The following is a 22,347-nucleotide window of genomic DNA, read 5'->3' as shown; positions in this document are numbered from 1 at the left end:
TGCATACATATACACATGCATAGACATATACACATATGCAGACAGGTATGCATAGTCACATGCATACAAATGCACATGTGCATACAGACACACACATATATACACACACACATAGATATACACACATGCATACATATACACATATGCATAGACAGATATACGTATACACATGCATAGACATATGCATAGTCACACATGCATACAAATACACACATGTGCATACCTATATATAACATATGCATACATATACACATGCATACAAATGTGATTGCGGGTTTGAACCCCAGCCAAGTCATACCAAAGACTTTTAAAAATGGTACTTATAGATGCTTTGCTAGGCGCACTTCATTAGTGTTAGTGTTAGGATTGGTTGGCCTGGTGTTAGGATATTGTGACTGGGTGGTATGCAGCATGATGCTTCAGTGCTTGACATCATTGTAAGGTGCCACAACGCAGACATCGTAGCAATATGACTGAAATTATTTTAAAGCTTCATTAAAAATCCAAATCACAAACACACACACATGCATACAATGTACACTTATGCATACATATACACCCATGCATACATATACACCTGGAGGCGTTGATGAATAAAAACACAGTTCTTTTTATTCTCATTTTAACTGTATCTCTGAAGCCACTGGTTGTATTGAGTTTGGAAGAAGGAAATGGTGAACACTTATGAATTTTGCTGGGATACTAGAAACTTGTTGTAAATGACTTCTTGAAACTCATTATATGTACTCCAGAATGTGGTCTTATTGGTTTTCACTTGTCTTGGTTATAAATGAAATGGTCATCTTGTTGTCCAGTTATATCAGCATTGTCCTTTCACCATATGGCTTCTTGTGATGTCTAATTTTGCCTAAATGAAAATGGTACCAGTGTAATGTCCAATATGGCCACTGTCTTTAAAATCTTGTTATCAGTACTCTTGCTGCATGGATGTTTACATCAAAATGGGGTTTTCACTGAAATGTCTGCTTGGTCCTGACTGAACATGGTGCCAGTCTGATGTCCACTATGATCATCATGACAGTCATCTGGAAAAAATCATTTTATGGCTACTTTTCCTGAATGGATGGTCATACGAAAATGGGGGTTTTGCCAGAAGACTTTTCTTGTGTTTTCTGGCTGGTCCTGAATACAAATGGGGCCAGTTTGGCATCCAATATGGCCACTTGGTACCGTTTATTGAAATCACAATTCTGCTTGAACAGAAAGTCATATTGATGTTGGGTTTTCTCCAGAAACTTTCTTTCTTATATGTTGTTGGTCCTAAATGAAGATGTGCTAGTCATGCATCCAATTTGGCTGCCACAATGACTGTCTTAAAAATCTTGTCACTTCTCCCCCTTAATTGGTGATCATTATAATTGCTGAAGAATATCAGAGATGGTTGCAATACTTGAGAGTTAAAAAGGAAGAAATATGTCATATCTTGAATTCCTGGAAATTGTATTTGCCCAGTGGAGGATCAGTCCTTTTAAGGGACTTGTTCTGTTTAAATCAGATTATGAATCTTGTTGAATTATTAGAAATTTTTGCTTACCAAGGTTTAAAGATACTGTATGTACTTAAGAGTCCAACAGCAAACTGCACAGACCCAAATCTACCTTTACATAATGCACCAGCAGATATTGATCTGTTCTTTTGCAGTTTGACTCAAATTATAAGCAGGTATATATATGGTAAGTCAAAATTTAACCACATGTAATGTAAAAAGTTTCATAAACGTTAACACTCTTGTAAAAGAAATTATATATATGTACTTGGCTTTAATGGCGAGTCTATCTGTTTCAGGTGCATTCATTACAATCCCTCTTCAGGACGACAAGAGTTATGAACCACTGAATGTAGTCTAGCATGGCAGCTGTGCAAGTGTGTGTCTGTTTACACACCTACCTGAGTTCTCATCATATTACAGACATTCACAGATTTTTCTCCAGTTATTACCCAGTTGTGCTGCCAAACACCACCATGTTCTGGAATTTTACTGTCTTTGGCTTTTTTCCTTTGTCATATAGACACTTTAACATAACAACATACATACAAACTGACACTTGAATCATGTAACATTGGACACTTAAATAGTAAAAGACAGGTTCTACAAAAGAAAATTAAATCATTGATATTGGACTAAAACAGTAGCAGTCACTGGCATTAAGACATGATTGTCAGGTTGACACAGGGAATGACACTGACATTAAGACATCAGTGTCAGGTTGATGCAGGGAATGACACTGACATTAAGACATTAATGTCAGGTTGACACAGGGAATGACACTGACATTAAGACATTGTGTCAGGTTGACACAGGGAATGATGCTGACATTAAGGGGAATCAATATATACTGGACTTTACTTACAATTCTGGCTTTTTGTTTCATATTGTGACTGTGATGGTAGGTCCAGATTTGGACTCATGTCATAATTATACCCTAATTAAAAACTTGGTGCTAAGAATTTTGTAATATTTACATACTGAATTTATAACATTATTTAACTTGAATATTGTTTCTGTGAATATTTGGTACCAAGACAGTAATTTTGACATGTGCTGCAGGTTGCATGGAATTTTGGAACATGTTTAAGTTTGTTTAGACACTGCCTTGTTTTGTAGTAGCATGCTAAATAGTGACTGGTACATAATGATTTTTACAAGTCTGATTACTGACCTAGCACAATGGTAATCAATCATCTATGGTACAACACTTAAGTTGCCCACTAATCATCCAGCTACATATAGATGTTTACTTGGACTTTGTGTTTTGGGATTGGTCAAGTGGTCAGACTGTAGTCAAGTTGGTCACTTTTACTATATATCTTATTACAGATCTTAATAGCTTACAATTTTTCATCCAATTTTCATGAAATTTTTCCTAATAAAAACACTGTACCTAGCACAAGATTATTTTAAGAGAAAAATGCTTTTTTTTAAAGGGAATGTTCCGATTAATGGGCAGAACATTCTCCATTTTTAGCTCTGCTGGTCACAGACCAGAAGAGTTTACATGATGACCTGTTGTCTGTCACCTGCCTCTGTCTCTCCACAGGTTTGTTATTGCTACTTATCTAAACTACTGAGGGGATTGCAATGAATCAGACACATTCATCTTAAGGTCTCGTTGGTCCTAAACGAAAAAGGTAATGCTTATATATCCAGTATGGCATTCACACCAGCCATCTTTAAAATCTTGTTATTGCTATTATGCCTGAATTGATGGTCATATCAACATGAAGTTTTCAAGAAAGGACTTATTATAATGCCTAATTTGTTGGTCCTGATCCGCTATCTAATATGACCACCATGGCAACCATCTTGAAAATCTTGGTATTGCTTCTCCAGAACAGAAAGTCGTATCAACACTGGGATTTCACCTGGAGGCATCTTACTACGTCTATTTGGTACTAAATGACAAGGGTGCCAATCTGACATCCAATGTGGCCACCATGGCAGCTATCTTGAAAATCTTGTTATTGCTGCTCCAAAATGGAAAGTCGTAGTAGCATGAGGTTTTCACCAGAAAACAAATTATGATATTTAGTTGGTCATGAAAAAAAAATAGTGACTGTCTGATTTAAAATATAGCTGTCACAGTGAACATACAGTGTGATCACGATTTATGCGAGGGTTACGTTTTTGAAGCACGTGCATAATTTGGGATTCGCTTGGCTAAGAGGAACTTTCTTCTTGTGCTGATCATCAAGCCACATTGCTAACATCCTATCCATCCTGTCCATTATGTTGGGGCAGGTATAGCAACTTTTCTGGTTCGAAAGATAGGTTCTAGCTTTCACACTTGCTTTTTTTTCCCCACACTGTCACATATTGTTCCACATGTACTTTCACTAAGGTTCAAAGTATGCTTTATCATGGCAATACTCCGACCAGCTTCATAACTTTTCATTACTTCAAGTTTAACCGCTAAAGAAATAGCCTTCCTTGGTCTCTTTGGACTATCACTTGCTCGTCTTATAGATGCCATCTCTAATAACGTTCCAAAATTGTAACAAACAATTTGTACATTTGCATACGTATGCAGCACTGAGGCCACAACAAACAGAATGGTGGGTACATAAGAGCTGGGCATTGTGGGTAATGTTTGCCTGTGATGGTGGCACAATCTGTATGTATGAAAGAGTTATTTCAATAGTAGTGATCTTTTTCGCATTTTTCCCCATCTCGCATTTTTTCGAATTTGCGTAAATTGAGATCACTTAAATCACGATCACACTGTAATTAAAATCTTGTCACTATCTGGAATGGGTTGTCAAATAAACGTTAGGTTTTCATAAAAAAATCTTCTAATGGCATCTTATTTATCCTAAATGAAAATGATGAAGATATTCCATACAGTATGGCTGCTCAGTAGCTAATTATTGCTAAAGAATATCAGATGGTTTCAACACTCCTCAGGTTAAAAAGAAGAATTGGTCTTATCTTGAATTGCTAAAAATTCTTTTGGACAGTTAACACATTAACCCTTTACCTCATACAACCGTCTTTGGACGCCTCTACAAAAGTCGCCTCGAAGCGACTTATGACGCTTCTACAAAAGTCCCATAGAAGCGCCTTTTGACGTCTGCTGTAAACATCAGCCATTTTAAGCTGGTTTTCGTAGCGCCACCTTCGGGGAAAACCCCTTATTAGATACTACATTCATTTCTGTGAATGACAATTACGTCAGATCACGTGGTCACTGTTTATGTTCTGGTCGATATCTGCTATTTAAAGTAACTGGGTCGTAATCTCCACTCTCCAAAATGGCGGTCGCGTATTTCATTCAGTACTTATGAAGTTTTCATGATTAGAATCTCAACTATGAAAGATTCAATAACCTAGATAAAGGCTCTGATATTGATATAGGCTGCAATTAGTTTTTATAAATTATCAAATTTAGATGACTTAGTGATGTAGACACAGATGAAAAACTTGTAAATTTCGAGTATGAGAAATGGCAGCTCTACAGTTGGTCACACGGCCTCACTGACATGACGGTGAACGAATTCTCTCCAGATTTTAAAGCACATAACAAATTCTTCCGTGATAAATAATTACACAGCTATAACAATCAGACTTTACTCTTAAATTGTTCCACATGTAATAGATGTGTACCAAAAATGTAAAATGGTTAAAATTGCTGTTAAATGTAACATACACTACGTTGCTTAATAGTTCACAGGCAAGCTATGCGTATGCAGTCGACTAGGTAACCTGTGTTCTATGTATAGCGAGCTGCACTTTGTCACTATGCTCTATGAGGTAAAGGGTTAACCCCTGGAGGTTTTTGCCAGTTTTGCCTGAAAATCAAGTAGGAAACACATTTTGAAAGCTATTTCTGAATAGATTTGAAAACACCAAATCCCTGGTCATCTTTCAATAATATACTGCCTAGTTGTGTTAGAAACATCGTTTTTCATTGGCTACTTGACTCGCACATGAGCAGAAGGGTAAAAGTTGGACTTTTTTTTTTGCTAAACAGAGCCGTTATTTTCATATGGAGACCACTCTTTATTCCAAATGCCCATCTTATCCTACTTTTTGCAAAGGCTCATCTGTCTGCTTGCAGTTCATACCAGTTTGCCTTAGATCTGAGACCAAAAAGTCTAAAATGGACACAAATGGGATTCCGACCAAGGGCGAATTTTGCGTAAAAAAAAGTCAAATCCAAAAACTGAGGTTTTTCTATCTGTATTTTGTAGTACAACTAGATATTCCAGATTATTTGGTATCATTGTAGAGCTACATCTGTCTACCTTTCTATAATACCATCCACGTTAGTTTATCATGCATGACCATGACGCTACAGAGCTCGGCAGTAGGCTACTGCCTCCTGCCCCGTAAAGTCGTTGCTAGGGGTTAATGTGTTAAGCATCAGTCCCTTCTTGGGACTCTTGTTTCTTGAAAGGTCCATTAATTTGAGTTAAGTATATTTTTATATAGCATTTATGACTAAATATTGACCAAGTTGCATATAATTACTGGTACATCTATGAATGGCCAGTTTTAAATTTTTTTTTAAATTGCATTTTTCTGTTTGCAGTATTGAATGTTAGATACTTGCATCTGTTAAGTTTAATACTGATAGTGATTTATTAATTACAGGATATTATCACCCAATACGTTTTTAGGTTTTTGAATTTGAAAATAAATTATTTTTTTCCCTCTGGACCTTAACAGCTTGCTGTAACAACTTTTTTTTATTGGCACTGTAACAACACTGAGTGAGGTAAAAGCTGGCCCTGCAGTTAACCTAAATACTTGCATACAAGTAAGATCCATTTGTGAACTGCATAGACCCAGATCTGCCATCATATTGTGTTCCAGCAGGTCTAGGTCAGTGCATTTTAGACACTGATTTGCTGGTGCATGATGCTATAGCACAGCCTGGTTTATTTTGTTCGCAGACGGACATGACTTATAGATGAATAAGTATGGTATGGTATCATATTGGTATTTAATTTTCATATAGGTTTTGTCAGTTGTTTTATACATGTATGGCTTTGTAACACTGACATTGGAAAGGACTGCAGTTTGAAAAATGTATTGTTGTAATTACCTCAATGAATTATTGACTTTGTATTAACGAATGTGATAATGATATCATATGTTCTTACATGCAGATAGCTTTCTTAGATTATGTGCATTAGTGTTGGATTTCATTCAGCATTGATGCTTTGTTGTTTTGTTTTACTTGTCCTTTTCTGTGTGCTGCACCTAAAATAAATGACTGCATTCCACATTGTTATGTGTTGGCTGAAAATATGAATTGCTTATATGTTCTCATCACACACATGAGAATTTTTTTGTCTTGTCCTAATATATCTTATTTCTGCTGAACGATAGAAATACCCAGTATCAAAATATGGGTCATTGTTTGAACATAATTATCTGGCCAACATCTGGTAGTTGCTATATTGCACTTCAATGACAAATATTGTACCCAACATTTCAATAATGTATTGTTTATCAATGTTATTTTAGTAGTTGGCTCTGTTGATAGCACATCCATTTTTTACATCACTCTGGAAAAAGATTAAGTAAAGCCAGTGAACCAGATTTGTCACCTGTATTAGGTGAATTTTATATTGAATTTTGAAAGTTGAAATTTTTTTGGCTATGGAAGAAGAACAATCATGTGTGTTTTCTGGTTTCATTGTCAGCCAAATGCCTCTAGTGTGTTGAAACCCTTGCCCCTTTTGGGTCCCATCAGGATATAATGGAACATGTTGACAGAAAAAAAAGTGTATGATCTCTGATGTACAATATCTGCTGTCTGTTTCAAATGGAATGACATTTTGAACAATTCATAATAATATCTTACGGTGATATTAACTGCAGTACTGGAGATGAGTTGCTTCTCCCACGGTGCAGGCTGACCAGTTGTTCTGGTGTGAATATTTCTTCAAAGTTATGGACAGAGTATATAAATGACAACCCTACAATGTAGATTTTTTTTCATCATTAAAATTGCAGTGTTGAACTTGCTGTATCTTTCAGTCACCTGGCGTAAGGTCACGTGTACTTTCTGTATGGTCCTGCATCCTTCATGCGTTTTCTGTCAACATTTGCTTCCTTTCCATTGTTGTGGTCTTGTTGAATGTACATGTACAGCAAGCGTTTGTCTTGAAATATCACTGATAATAAAAGAATACTGTAAGGTTAGGGACAAATTATGCAAAACACCATGAAAATGATGGGGATCTTAATATTTGGTGTTTTTTTTCTCTCTTTATTTTCTTATTAATGCCCTTTAAATGCAAATGCCTAATCACAAAGTAAGTGTATGTAGTCATATTGGTGTAATGATTGCCGCATTGTTATCTTCATGCTCCATATTGAACCTGCACATACGTTTCCTGAGCTGAAACAGTGGCATTGTTGTTTATTAATGTACTTCACATCAGTATGGACTGTTTAATTTTTACTAAAAGATATTCATGTGGATGAATTGTTCGGTCATTGATTTTGCAAGTTGAGCCACAAAAACAGCAAGTCCATGCAGACGTTTGTTTTAGTAACATTTGATTAACTTGTTTATTTATACTTCGAACCAAATAAAAATATAAATAATATTATTTTGTACACTGTCATTAAAATAGAAAACAAAACGTTATGCTAAAACTTAGAAGAATTCACTGTTTCATCTTCATTGAATGAATTTATAAGATACCAGCCATTGTTAATTTTCAATGAATGAATCCAATTCCTCTATTTTTCTTTCTGACATCACATAAAAATGGTGATTTAAATGGAGTTGTTAATTTGCATTGCCAATCAGGATTTCATGGCAGTGAAAGTAATTGTGCTCTTGTTCTGACATTTATTGCAGTGTAATTTTTCATTTCTTTTATTTAAAAATATATGTTTTTCTTCAAGTAGGAGATTTGTTGATTTATGTACACCATCATTTTTAAATTATGTAAAGAATCTGTCTCTGTCAAAGAGCCATTTTCAGCTCTACTGGTTATAGAGCAGAAAAATTTATGGGAGGGCCTGCTCTTGGTTGTATGTCTGTTTTCACAAATTTGTTTTTGCTATTCCATCTATGATAAGTTCATCCCAGAGTCTAGTTGGTTGTATGTCTATTTTCACATCAAGTTCATCCCAAAGTCTAGTTGGTTGTATGTCTGTTTTCACATCAAGTTCATCCCAAAGTCTAGTTGGTCCTGAATGAACATGCATGCTACTTGGACACCAGTTGCCAGCTTGAAAAACCTATTATTGTTAATCAGTGGTGTTGAAGAACACAAAACAATGTTTGGATTGTGTAGGTTCTAAATCTTATTCTTTCTCAAGAAAAATTCAGTCTTTCTTTCCTTTCTTGCACGTGCCAATCTTCCCATTCAAACCTTTTTACATAGAATTGTAAAGAATTTTGATGAAAAATATTGGGTTGTATGCACACAAAAAATATTTTTTTAAATTAGAGGGTATGAAGGATTACATATATTACAATATACTGCATAATGAAATGATCTTGTGTTAAGTTATGCAAGCCATGGTGGTCACTATCAGGCCCTCATGTACATTTAAGACTTGGATTTCTGTGTACAATTTTATATTGATGTGAACTGTTGTATTTAAACCTGGACTGTCATTTTGCTTGTATCATACTTGACATTTTTATCTTGTAACATCATAATTCTTTTTTCCCATATAATTTTTATGGACTTTATCTTTTGGCATTTCTGCATAACTTGATGACATTTAAGATCACATGTTTTCATGTATATGTAAAATACTGCCATCATTAAAAAAACTGATATACTTTCATCCTCTTAATTTAGTTGAGAATAGATTTCATTTTATCAAGTCACACACACACAAGTCAGGTTTCAAAACATTTTATATAACCATGCAACCATTGACACCGCAATAAAAAGAATACTTGTTGATAGTGGACATTATTTATGGGTCACTTTTAATTTTGGCATCATTTGTAGCTCACCTGGCAACATGTCCAAGTGAGCTTATGGTATGGTTCTGCATCCATGATTTATCATATACCATGCATTGTCCATCATATATGATTCATATGCCATGCATTGTCCATCATATATGATTCATATGCCATGCTTTGTCCATCATATATGATTCATATGCTATGCTTTGTCCATCATATATGATTCATATGCCATGCATTGTCCATATGCCATGCTTTGTTCATCATATATGATTCATATGCCATGCTTTGTCCATCATATATGATTCATATGCCATGCATTATCCATCATATATGATTCATATGCCATGCATTGTCCATCATATATGATTCATATGCCATGCATTGTCCATATGCCATGCTTTGTCCATCATATATGATTCATATGCCATGCATTGTCCATATGCCATGCATTGTCCATCATATATGATTCATATGCCATGCTTTGTCCATCATATATGATTCATATGCCATGCTTTGTCCATCATATATGATTCATATGCCATGCTTTGTCCATCATATATGATTCATATGCCATGCTTTGTCCATCATATATGATTCATATGCCATGCATTGTCCATCATATATGATTCATATGCCATGCTTTGTCCATCATATATGATTCATATGCCATGCTTTGTCCATCATATATGATTCATATGCCATGCTTTGTCCATCATATATGATTCATATGCGATGCTTTGTCCATCATACATGTGTAGGCTTCTTACCACTTGGAAGATGATATTTCTGATCTAGTTCTGATTATACCTGTACTATGGGCTGATGTCATGAAGATCTTGTATTATGTGAAATTCATGCATAATAATTAGGTGATCTTGCATCAGATTGGCTGAGCTTGTTATCACTTTAAATGCATTTTTAATTTGATTTTGACTTGGAATTTAGGCTTAGATGGTTTGATGGCGGTCAAGATTTATCAATTGGCTGAGATTTTTTATTACCTTTTAGAATATTTTTAAAAACTTCATCAGTAGCCATTGTCATGAAAATCTCAGTGAAAACAACATACAGTAATTATTAGCTTGTCACAGACTGGAAGAGCTAATGTGATGGTCAGTTGTCAATCGTCCATCCATTTTCTGTTGTCTGTCCATCCATTAGAACAAAATTGTTATCAAAACTCTTCATAAGGTACATGGAGGATTGCCATTGTCACACATGTTCGGCCCATCATCTAGTTGCCATGAAGCTTGTAACACACATTCATCCCGTCCTCTAGTTGCCATGAAGCTTATCACATACATTCATCCCATCATTTAGTTGCCATGAAGCTTATCACATACATTCATTCCATCATTTAGTCGCCATGAAGCTTGTCACATACATTCATTCCATCATTTAGTCGCCATGAAGCTTGTCACACACATTAATCCCATCCTCTAGTTGCCATGAAGCTTATCACATACATTTATCCCATCATCTAGTTGCCATGAAGCTTATCACATACATTCATCCCATCATTTAGTTGCCATGAAGCTTATCACATACATTCATCCCATCATTTAGTTGCCATGAAGCTTATCACATACATTCATTCCATCATTTAGTCGCCATGAAGCTTGTCACACACATTAATCCCATCCTCTAGTTGCCATGAAGCTTATCACATACATTTATCCCATCATCTAGTTGCCATGAAGCTTGTCAAACACATTCATCCCGTCATCTAGTTGATCCCAGATGAAATTGGTGCTGCTCACACTTTCACTGTTGAAACTCTTAATGCTACCCCTCCAAAATAGATGGTCATATCTAAATTGGATTTTCACTTAAAGACTTCTTTTGATGTTTACTTGATGTTAAATAAAAATGGTGCTGATGTTCATTATGGCAGCCATTTAGAAAAACTTGCTATTTCTTCTGAATAGATGGTAATATCAACATTAGGTTTTCACTTCTTATGATGATTTGTTAGTCCTAAATGAAAATTGTGTTGATCTGGGGTCCAATATAGCCGTCTTGAAAATCTTCTTGTTGCTACTCCTTCTACACAGATGGTCATATCAGCATGGGGTTTGCACTAAAATACTTAAGTCGTCTCCTAGGTGCTAATCTGATATCCAGTATGGCCACCATGGCAGTCATTTTGAAAACTTGTCACAACTCCTCCTGAACAGAAAGTTCTATTGATGTGGGGTTTTGACCAAAAGACTTCTTATAATGCCCAATTGTTCTTAAATAAACATGGTGCCTATCTTACATGTGATTTGGCCATCATGCAGTGGCCATCTTGAAATCACTACTCCTCATGTGAATGGATTGTTTATCAACATCACTAAAAGACTTCTTTGATATCTAGTTGGTCCAAAATGAAAGTGGTGCCTATCTGACATCCAATATGACCACCACACCAACCATCTAGAAAATCTTCTTATCGCTACTCCTCTCCAATGAAAAGTCATATTGATGTGGTTTTCACCAGAAAACTTGCTTGAAAATGAAAATGGTGCTGATCTGGGGTCTGCCACAGTGGTTATTTTGAAAATGAAAATGGTGCTGATCTGGGGTCTGCCACAGTGGTTATTTTGAAAATGAAAATGGTGCTGATCTGGGGTCTGCCACAGTGGTTATCTTGAAAATGAAAATGGTGCTGATCTGGGCTCTGCCACAGTGGTTATCTTGAAAATGAAAATGGTGCTGATCTGGGCTCTGCCACAGTGGTTATCTTGAAAATGAAAATGGTGCTGATCTGGGGTCTGCCACAGTGGTTATCTTGAAAATGAAAATGGTGCTGATCTGGGGTCTGCCACAGTGGTTATCTTGAAAATGAAAATGGTGCTGATCTGGGGTCTGCCACAGTGGTTATCTTGAAAATGAAAATGGTGCTGATCTGGGGTCTGCCACAGTGGTTATCTTGAAAATGAAAATGGTGCTGATCTGGGGTCTGCCACAGTGGTTATCTTGAAAATGAAAATGGTGCTGATCTGGGGTCTGCCACAGTGGTTATCTTGAAAATGAAAATGGTGCTGATCTGGGGTCTGCCACAGTGGTTATCTTGAAAATCTTCTTATCACCACTTCTCTAGTATGAATGGTCATATCATCATGGCATTTTCACAAAAAGACTTTTTATAATGTTTTGTTGATTTTAAATTAAAATGGTATTGATCTGACATTCAGTATTTGACCATTTGAAAATCTTGGTGAAGCTAGTCCTCTTAAAGGGAAGGTCATTTTAATGTGGGGTTTTCATCAGAAGAGTTATTATGGTTTCTACCTGGTCCTATATGAAAATGTCAAATCTTCAATATGGCTGCCTTGGTGGCTGTCATGAAATATTGTTATCTCTACTCCCAAATGGATGGCTATTTCAACATGGGGTTTCCTCCAGTAGACTTCTTGTGATACCTAGTTCATCCTGAATGAAAATGTTTTCAGCCATACATCCAGTGTGACTGCCATGACAGCTGTTGTGAAAATTTTGTTGACACTACATCTGACTGGATGATCATTTTGACATGGGGTTTTCAGCAAAAGACTTATAATTACATCTACGAAATGAACTGGTGCAAATCTGACTTTAATTGTCCACCACAGCAGCTAATTTAAAGATCTTATTATTGCTGAAGAATATCAGAGATGTTTTCAACACTTTGCATTTAAAAAGAATAAATGGTCTAGAATTCCTGCAAGTTCTTTTCACCCACTAGAGTGCCATCCCCTTCAAGGGACTCTTGTTCAATCTTGCATTTTATTGGCTAAGCCCATCAACACTTAAGCAGCTGGCTTTCTGATCAGATTTTGGACAAGTAGTTAAACATTAATATCTAGGGTAAATATGCTTGTATATTTCTATATCATCAAGGTATTGGAGGAGTTTGATTAGGAGTGAGATCTATGCATAATAATGAGATAATCATAATTATTTATCTGATTGGTTGATGGTTTGGTTTTGTCAGCAAATTATAGGCAGTACATGGTGGCTAGTATATTTTGGTGAAGCAGGGCCCAGGAAGACCCTAGGAAAAGCCACTAATCCACGGGGAGCTAATGGCAAGTTTCTCACATACCCACAGACTTGAACTGATGTGGAAAGAGGTGAAATGCGAGTATAGACCATTTGGCTACTTAGGGTGACTCGGATTGGTTAAGGTCATTACCACTCTGGAGACAGCATTTCAGTTGGATTTTGCTCCATGCTGGCAAATAAGGTAGCATTATCACTGTCAGGTTTTGTAATGAGCAAGATCTGCACATGTTAATAAGGTAATCTTGCCTCTTAATTTGCTGAGCTCTTTTATCAAAATCTTGGATGAGTTTGATTATAAAGCTAGAGGCTTAATAATTATAATTAAGCTGATTTTTATTTGACTATTTATATAGGTTAAACCAACAAAGTTTTGGGGATAGTTTGGTAAAATTTGTATTCTTAAAATAACTACATAAGCCCACTGAATGAAATGGTCAACAATTTACATAAACCCTGTGAATGATATTCGGCCAGCATGACTTATTTATACCTTGATATAAAGAACACTTGCCCATAAATGACAAATTTTTGTTGTCTTGAATGTCCACTATAACAGAATTTACTGTATTTAGTCCAAAGTTTCCATTTTGTGTTGGCATCCTCCTTTGTATGTAGGCATTTATAATAATTAATAAAAGAAGTTAGTTTTAATAGTTTAAATACAGTGGAACTTGAGAAAATGGCCTATTAATGGAACCGTAGATTTTACATTACTATTGGAATAAAATGGTTTTTTTTTTTATAGTAAAAGTACCTATAAAACAGTTATGTTGTGGATCCAACAAAAGATAATTTATATGCAGTGTGACCAAACTTTTCTAAAGTCACCAGTTCTTAATTTGACATTATGTAGATCTCTTGGCAGAAAAGTAGTTGATGTAATCATTTCTCTCAATCATTCAAAATTGAATCTGTTTGTAAGATGTCTTCGTTTTGTCCCATTATTGTACTTTTTGTCCCATAATGCACTCTTACTATAATGCTATTCATAGGAAGCATACATGTGGATTTCCTTGTTGGTGAGGTTGCATTATATTGAGGTGTTTTATACATAATATTTCTATCAAAAATATGGGATTCATGACCATAATCGCCTTATAAATTGGACTGCCTGACAGAGAGAGTACTGTACTGGGTACGGCTTCCACATTCTAAGGGAGACAACTCTGCAGCAAATCATGATTCCCTTTGGAGTTGGAATTTTCAGAAAATTTCATATATGCATAAATTCATTATATGTGCTACTGCATTTATAATAATTTTTTCCCCTTAATATATATATATGGCCAGTCATGTATAAAATTGATGATGCATTTAGTTGCAGTTATCTTTTGTCTTGAACTTTTGTAAATTATTGCAATTTAATATTCCATACGTATGAATTTTGCTGCAGATACCATTGACAAAACAGTGTTATTTTAAGTAGAAATCATTTTGACATTTGTAATGGGGAAATCTGACCTTTAAACTTTTTATCACTATATTAATCCTTTTTCAATTCAATTATTTTGTAACAAGATTCCAAATTATGGTTAGTTTTATAATCAGTATATAGGCCAAAATTTAAACCTGACAGGGCCACTTCTGTGTTGGCTTTATCTAGGTGTTTGGAGACAATTAACTCCCATTCTCTTCCAGTAAGGTTGCATCATGCTGGTAATACTGCTTGGAATGTATGTTATAATTTGATGTAAATTTTGCACACTTGATTAATTATGAACAATATTGATTTATTGAAAATCTGTAAACATATGTGACCGATTTAAAAACTAAAATAAAGGAATAATTAAGTTTGAAAAATATACAAACACTAATAAGGCGATATACCATACACGTATGGTGATCAGTAACTGAATGTGCCTATTACACATCATAAATGCAGTGTCCTTTACAAGAAAATGGCAGACTGATTTCTCCTTAATGGGTAGGCTACACGTGCCTATATATTTTATTGGATTTTCCATTTAAACCTCGATATGATTATTTAATTGCTTTTGGAGAACTATGTAATTTCAGCATGGATCACACTCATATCTTTCCAAAAATAAAATGAGTCCTTTTAGAATTGATAGAGAAAGGGAGATCATTTAAATGATGGGATCAGAACATCCACAACCCAAACAAGCAATCTGATTGGTTAAAATTTGGATTGTTGAAGTCGCAGTTAAATAACATTGTTTTGCTGAATTGTTATTGTTTATTTGGATAGATCCTCTTACAAGTATGTCTGGAGCCATTCAAAATGAAAATGGACAATTTTTTATTATTAAGAAAGTGTTCTAAAATAAAGTTGGTAAATTTACCAAAGTAAAATATTTAGAATGTATTTCAGATCTCTCTCTCTCTCTCTCTCTCTCTCTCTCTCTCTCTCTCTCATGGTGAGAGGACTTTATCTGTGTTATCAATAAATTGTTTCTACTTTCTTGTCAAATTACCGGCCAGAGAGAAAGAGAGTGCTAAAAATGTGTTTAAAATTCTAACAACTTTCACATTTGTCGTTACATAAAAAAGTAGATGATAAATATTTTGTAATGTTGTTCTGGCTATAAACGATAAACCCAACCTATGCATATATATTTAGTAGGAGTTCAAGGTTCAATTTTAAAATACAAACATCACCATAATTCATGTCTGCCAATTGTGTGTTATCAATATTCATCTTTGTTATAAAGTTTACTGCTTTCAGTCAGGGTAGTATTCAAATTATTATCCTTTTCCCCAACACCTATGACTCGACACCAAGATTGTATTTGTCCTTTTCAGAATATTGCCAAATTGCCAAATTTGGCGCCACAATTATGGAATGCTGTAAAGTTAAATAATGATTCTGTTTGTATTGCTCATACACGTTACTGGTTTACTTCATTTACTGTTGTTATTATTATTATTATTATTATTATTATTATTATTCAAAGCTGGGGAAATGAGGAACCAATGTTTAGGTTGTAAATATTATTTCATTTGATTTTGTATGTGCATAATTTTGTAAACCTCGTACATTGTATAATGAATTGTATACAATTGTTTACTTCTGCATAAGTTATTATGTTCAGTGCAAATAAATCAATTAAAATTTTAATACTCAGCATGACTTTTTGTGTTTGAATTGTCCAAATGTAATTTATTAAGTAATATTTTGTTCCATCAATATGTTAAGTAACTTATATTCCATATTCTGGTTGTGTGAAAATGATGCTGATACTTTCAGGACCACTTTGACTGAAAGAAGAAAAATGGTTCATGTGCAGAAATATCAGGTATCAATGTGGAAGAATGTTCATCATGGGGGTATAGTGTGTACATGGTACTCATGTTACACTGTGGAGTATCCGTTTGCATGCATGAAATTTTGATATAGTTTTATCCTGATCCAGTTGAATACCACTTTGTACTTGTCTACATAGTCTATTATGCATGGTGCATGCTTGTCTATTTGTGTGTACTGTCCATTATGTATGGTGCATACTTGTGTGTACAGTCTATTATGCATGGTGCGTGCTTGTCTACTTGTGTGTACAGTCTATTATGCGTGGTACATGCTTGTCTACTTGTGTGTACAGTCCATTATGCATGGTGCATGTTTGTGTACTTGGGTGTACAGTCCATTATGCATGGTGCATGATTGAGAACTGGTGTGTACAGTCCATTATGCATGGTGCATGCTTGTGTACTTGTGTGTAGTGTGTACAGTCCATTATGCATGGTGCATGATTGAGAACTGGTGTGTACAGTCCATTATGCATGGTGCATGTTTGTGTACTTGGGTGTACAGTCCATTATGCATGGTACATGATTGAGAACTGGTGTGTACAGTCCATTATGCATGGTGCATGCTTGTGTACGTGTGTACAGTCCATTATGCATGGTGCATGATTGAGAACTGGTGTGTACTGTCCATTATGCATGTTGCATGCTTGTCTACTTATGTGTGCAGTCCATTATACATGGTGCATGCATTTGTACTTGTATATATAGTCCATTACGCATGTTGCATGCTTGTCTACTTATGTGTGCAGTGTGCAGTCCATTATACATGGTGCATGCATTTGTACTTGTATATGTAGTCCATTACGCATGTTGCATGCTTGTCTACATATGTGTACAGTCGTCATCATACACGGTGCTTGCTTTCATCAAATTAAATGGTCTCACTGTATCTGAATTTATATCCTTATGTAGCTATTAGATATTGAAATACAACCGTAGATTTCTAACCCCATATGCTCATACCCATACCACTAGCCCATACAACATTATATGATAATATTCAAGTTTCCATTTTTGTTGTGTAAACAATTTTGTAATTGTTAGATCCTTTTCTATATAGGTACTTTTCATTTTAGGCCAAAAGAAAAAATGTATGTTTCCTATTACACTGTTTTTAGACTGCTCCGGTGGCCTAGTGGTTAGAGCGTCCACCTCGGATGCGGGAGATAGTGGTTCGATCCTCGGCCGAGTCATACCAAAGACATAAAAAAATGGTACTGACAGCTGTCTCGCTTATCAGTTTAAACTAACATACTGCAGACACCATATCGTTATGACTTAAACATTGTTAAAGCTACGTCCGTTAAAAATCCAAATCACGCACACACACACTGTTTTTAAGATTAAGTTTAACGGGTCTTTTTATATTTAAACATAATTTATATTTAATGTGATTTTTTTAACCGTGGGGGGAAAAGTGTTAAGGCCGGCAGCAAGAAATGGGGATGATCAGCCGACAGAAAACACCTATATTGTGAGGGGGGTCCATAAAGCATTGCTGTTTTGAACGTCGGTGCTTTTTTCAGTAATACAAATCAGCATCTTTACACCCCTACAAAAGAAGAGTTAAGTTGACTATTGCTCGGAAAGACGTAGTTTAAAAGGTATTTCTAATAATGGAAGGAATAAACTGCAGTTTATTGGCGTTCAATTTTGGGAGAAAAGAATTGACACGTAAATTAAAAGTTTGCTTATATTTTCGTTTAGATATATATGTCTATGCCGAATTCACAAACACCAACCATTAACTTAAGTCTCAGTTTGGTTGAATTGGTGTTTTTAAAGCGGACTTGAACTGCATTGAAAGTGAACTTTGAATCTCAAAATTCTGTCCTGGTGATACAGCCATTTTGAAGTGCAGCTATTTGGATTTTATGAAGTCAAAAACACGATATAAATTAAATGCAAAGATCGTCAATTGGTTATCAGGTATGTGAAAACAGTAAAATTCGGCTTTGGCAAACAAAAGTTAACGCGTACTGTAATGGAACGAAGAGTCCCTTCTTTCTTTCAAAATATAGGTAAGATATGCCTTACACTGATGATGGTTAACGTTACATAAATGTGTAATAAATGAATATATATATATATATATATATATATATATATATATATATATATATATATATATATATATATATATATATATATATACAGATTAATGTGGGAGAGAGCATGCCACCCACCCACCCCGTTATCGTCCATAAAATTATGTAGCAAAAAACTTTCTAATGCTTAGCCTAATATACACATATAAAGGACAGTTTAAGGACTGCGTTCAGGGTGTACTTGTAGATCTATAAGGGCCACTCCCTTCCCATTCTTAAGTGCCCTGTATAATTGTGACCTAATTATAAACGCATAACCTCAACAAATATTTTTCACATTTTCAAACTTTTTCACAGTTTTAATCAAGACTGATTAATGTTCTCTCAAGTAAAGCAATTCCATTTGAATTTTCACCTGAACACCCTACTTGGAGTTTGATACTGCGTCAAGCTTGGGATGAGACAATAAAAACTGATCAGGTTTATTTCTCAGGAATTAAATTCTAAACTCTAGTATTCAAAACTGCGGATCGATATTTAAAAATATAGTATAACTCTAATATACAAACTGTGATCTGCCTTCCGTTGTTACTACAGATGAAGCTACACCCTTTGGATGTTGGCGCCATTCAATCGGAGCATTCCTAAGCCATGACTGAAATGACAGAGCCCTGTTCCGATCGTGCCGATAGTAAACATTGTCGGAACTGCACGGACTGTTGGTCGATATCTTCCTTAGTAATAATAATAATAATGAGGCCTTTGTTTAGCGCCTAATCTTTAGAAGGTCTAAGCGCTTTACAACATTAGATAACACCTATAAGATAAAAAACATATATAATGAAATGATTACAAACACAAACACCATGAAATTAGAAAACAAAAAAAAAAACATGCTGAGAATATTTAAGGTAGGAAACATTATTAGGTCTTTAAGTTTGTTATTGCAGTCGAAATAAGTGAGTTTTGAGGGCACTCTTGAATGTGATCACTGTGTCTTTGTGTCTACGTTCAGTAGGCGATTCATTCCACGTTGCTGGGCCCTGGTATGCAAAAGAACGCTGTCCATATGACCTTGTTAGTAGTGAAGGGGGGCACTTTACCGTCAATGGGAATTAGCATTACAAGACCCCTTGGGCAAGATTACCGTCAAGGGAAATTTAACATGGAGAAAAATCGTGGGTTAGATTACCGTCAAGGGAAATTAACATGGAGAAAGAAAAAATCGTGGGGCACTTTAGCGTCAAAGGAAATTAAACAGGGTGGGCCTTTATAGCGTCAAGGGTTTTCACTAAAGTTGGCCTTTATAGCGTCAAGGGGAATTGAACATGGGATTTTTTTTATATTTTTAAAATTTTTTTTAAAAAAGGGGTAGGCAATGGAAAGACTATCTCTTTTCGAGAAATATGGCTGGCCCTGAAAAGGGCCTTTGGGTTTTCTTCTTCTTCTTCTAATTTCTTCTTTTCCTCCACCAAGTTCTTATTTTATCTCCTACACTCTTCTTCTCTTTCTTTTTTTTCTTCTCCTCCTCTTCTTTCTTCTTCTCTTCCTCCTCTTCTTTCTTCTTCTTTTCATTTTCTTCTTCTTTTTCAATTTTTTGGTTCCAATTGCATATTCTTATTCTTTCCTCTTCATCCTCCTTCTCCTCCTTGATCTCTTTCATAACGCAACTAATCTTGTCCTTTGCTTTTCTTAAGTTATTAATTTCCATCTTTACACGATGGGGGCTATAGGAATAATGGTCTTCAACCAGTCTTATTAGCATCTGTTCCATTATTCCTAAGTTGTCTAAAACGTCTTGCAAGGTTTGTATTTTGTCCATTTGGTTTGACGCCATCTTCTTTTTATTCTTTGCAGAATGGTTTGAACGACGAATACTGTGGGTTCTTATACGAAAAGCGCGGACGTGATGGAAAACATCCCCCTAAAAACATAAAATGGATCTTACCTAGATGATGACCCAACATCGCGCGGACGTGAAGGAAAACATCCCCTACTTTCTCATTTAATATAATCAAACCCAAACTATACTCTCCACATACGCTAAGAAACAATAAAGAAACCCATAATCTACTATTCACACAAACTTACCTTATCACTTACAAACACAAATACAAACACACAAACACACAAACACATACCCTCACAATATCTTAATAAAGAGTTAGTGTTTATTTTCACACTACTCTACCTACACACATTGGCAAATCTATAGTTATTTCTTTTCTAGAGTATTGGGTAGCCCTGAAAAGGGCTGTTTTTTGAACTCCTGATGCACCTATCTAATGGTTGCACCGTCCTGGCCTGGCGCCACACACGCATCTTCTTCCCCAGTCTTCTTTCACCTTTCTTCTGGGGAGCGCAGAGTGAGGATGATTCGCTTCAACACCCCAATCCTCTGTCTCGGAAATATTGAACGACATCCTCTCTTCTCTTTTCTTTTCCTCTTCTTCCCTCTCTCTTCTCTCCTCCTCTTCCTTCTTTACTCTTGCTTCTTCTACTATAGCCTCCGCTGATAGTTCGTTTACTATGCGCCTGGCATATTCCAGGTGCATCTGGAGTTCTAACAGTTTCACTATTCTGCTATTCATTCTTGTGTTGATCAATCAACAAGGGTAGCTGGACTGCCCAGCGAGTTTCAATTTATACTAAAAGCGCGGACGTGATGGAAAACATCCCCTAAAAACATAAAATTCATCTTACCTAGATCATGACCAAAAAACAACAACAACGCGCGGACCTAAAAGAAACACTCACTCACTTTTTTATGCTACCCATCACTATTGTAAAATTTTTTATAAATCACTTCAATAGACTATCACATAAGCAAAGCAATCCAATCTAACCCCAAATATACACATCAAACACCAAAAAGACATCATTTTAATCTACTATCCACACCAACCTACTTTATCACTTACAAACACACAATCCTATACACAAACACATACCCTCACATTTTTTAAGAAAGAGTTAGTGTTTATTTTCACACTACTCTACCTACACACATTGGCAAATCGATAGTTATTTCTTTTCTAGAGTATTGGGTAGCCCTGAAAAGGGCTGTTTTTTTTGTTTGCTATGGCATTCTTTTTTAGTTTCTAAGAATGCGATGTCCTCTGAGGATTGACTTTCTGGCGATAGGTCTGCTTCTTCGGAAAGAGAAGAAGAACTCTTTGGTGTCGATACGGCAATCGACAAAACCTCTGTCAGCTTCAGGTTGTTGCTGCTGTCTCTGAAGTCTGTACTTCTCTGTCCATTCTTCTTTTTCCCTGTTCATTTCTTCTCTGAAGAGCTCTTCTATCAGGTCTTCAGTGATTTTTAACATTCTCACATTCTCTATTTCTTCTGGCTTCGGTATCAGACTGTGTCTGACCCTATGCAAATTCACGTAGGCTTCGTTGAGTTTAGCTAGTTTGGAACACATCTTCTTAGGAGGATGAGTCGACAATGGATGGTTAGACTGGGAACAACCCCTGTTCTTAAAGTCAAAGCGCGGACGTGAAGGAAAACATCCCCCACACGGTTTTCGAGTCGCAACGTTCAGTGAGTGTCATGAGAGGGATAGTAAGAAATGAAAGAGCATC

The 22,347-nt window shown here is 35.7% G+C and overlaps 1 protein-coding gene across 1 annotated transcript in view; it reads left to right on the top strand.

Moving 5' to 3' along the window:
* Positions 1-16,530, top strand: part of LOC149771070 (uncharacterized) — a 124,657-nt gene extending 108,127 nt beyond the window's left edge. Inside the window, exon 10 of the mRNA XM_089948882.1 lies at positions 1,807-16,530. Within this exon, the coding sequence (XP_089805008.1) occupies positions 1,807-1,868 (62 nt within the window). The 3' untranslated portion in view covers positions 1,869-16,530. The remainder of the gene's footprint in view (positions 1-1,806) is intronic.
* Positions 16,531-22,347: the final 5,817 nt, after the last annotated feature.

This window comes from Sinohyriopsis cumingii, unplaced genomic scaffold (assembly GCF_028554795.1).
Source record: "Sinohyriopsis cumingii isolate HCF-2022 unplaced genomic scaffold, ASM2855479v2 utg002132l, whole genome shotgun sequence".
NCBI classification, from domain to species: domain Eukaryota; kingdom Metazoa; phylum Mollusca; class Bivalvia; order Unionida; family Unionidae; genus Sinohyriopsis; species Sinohyriopsis cumingii.
The sequence above is the reverse complement of the archived record's forward strand: the minus strand, read 5'-3'. Positions and strand labels throughout refer to the sequence as shown.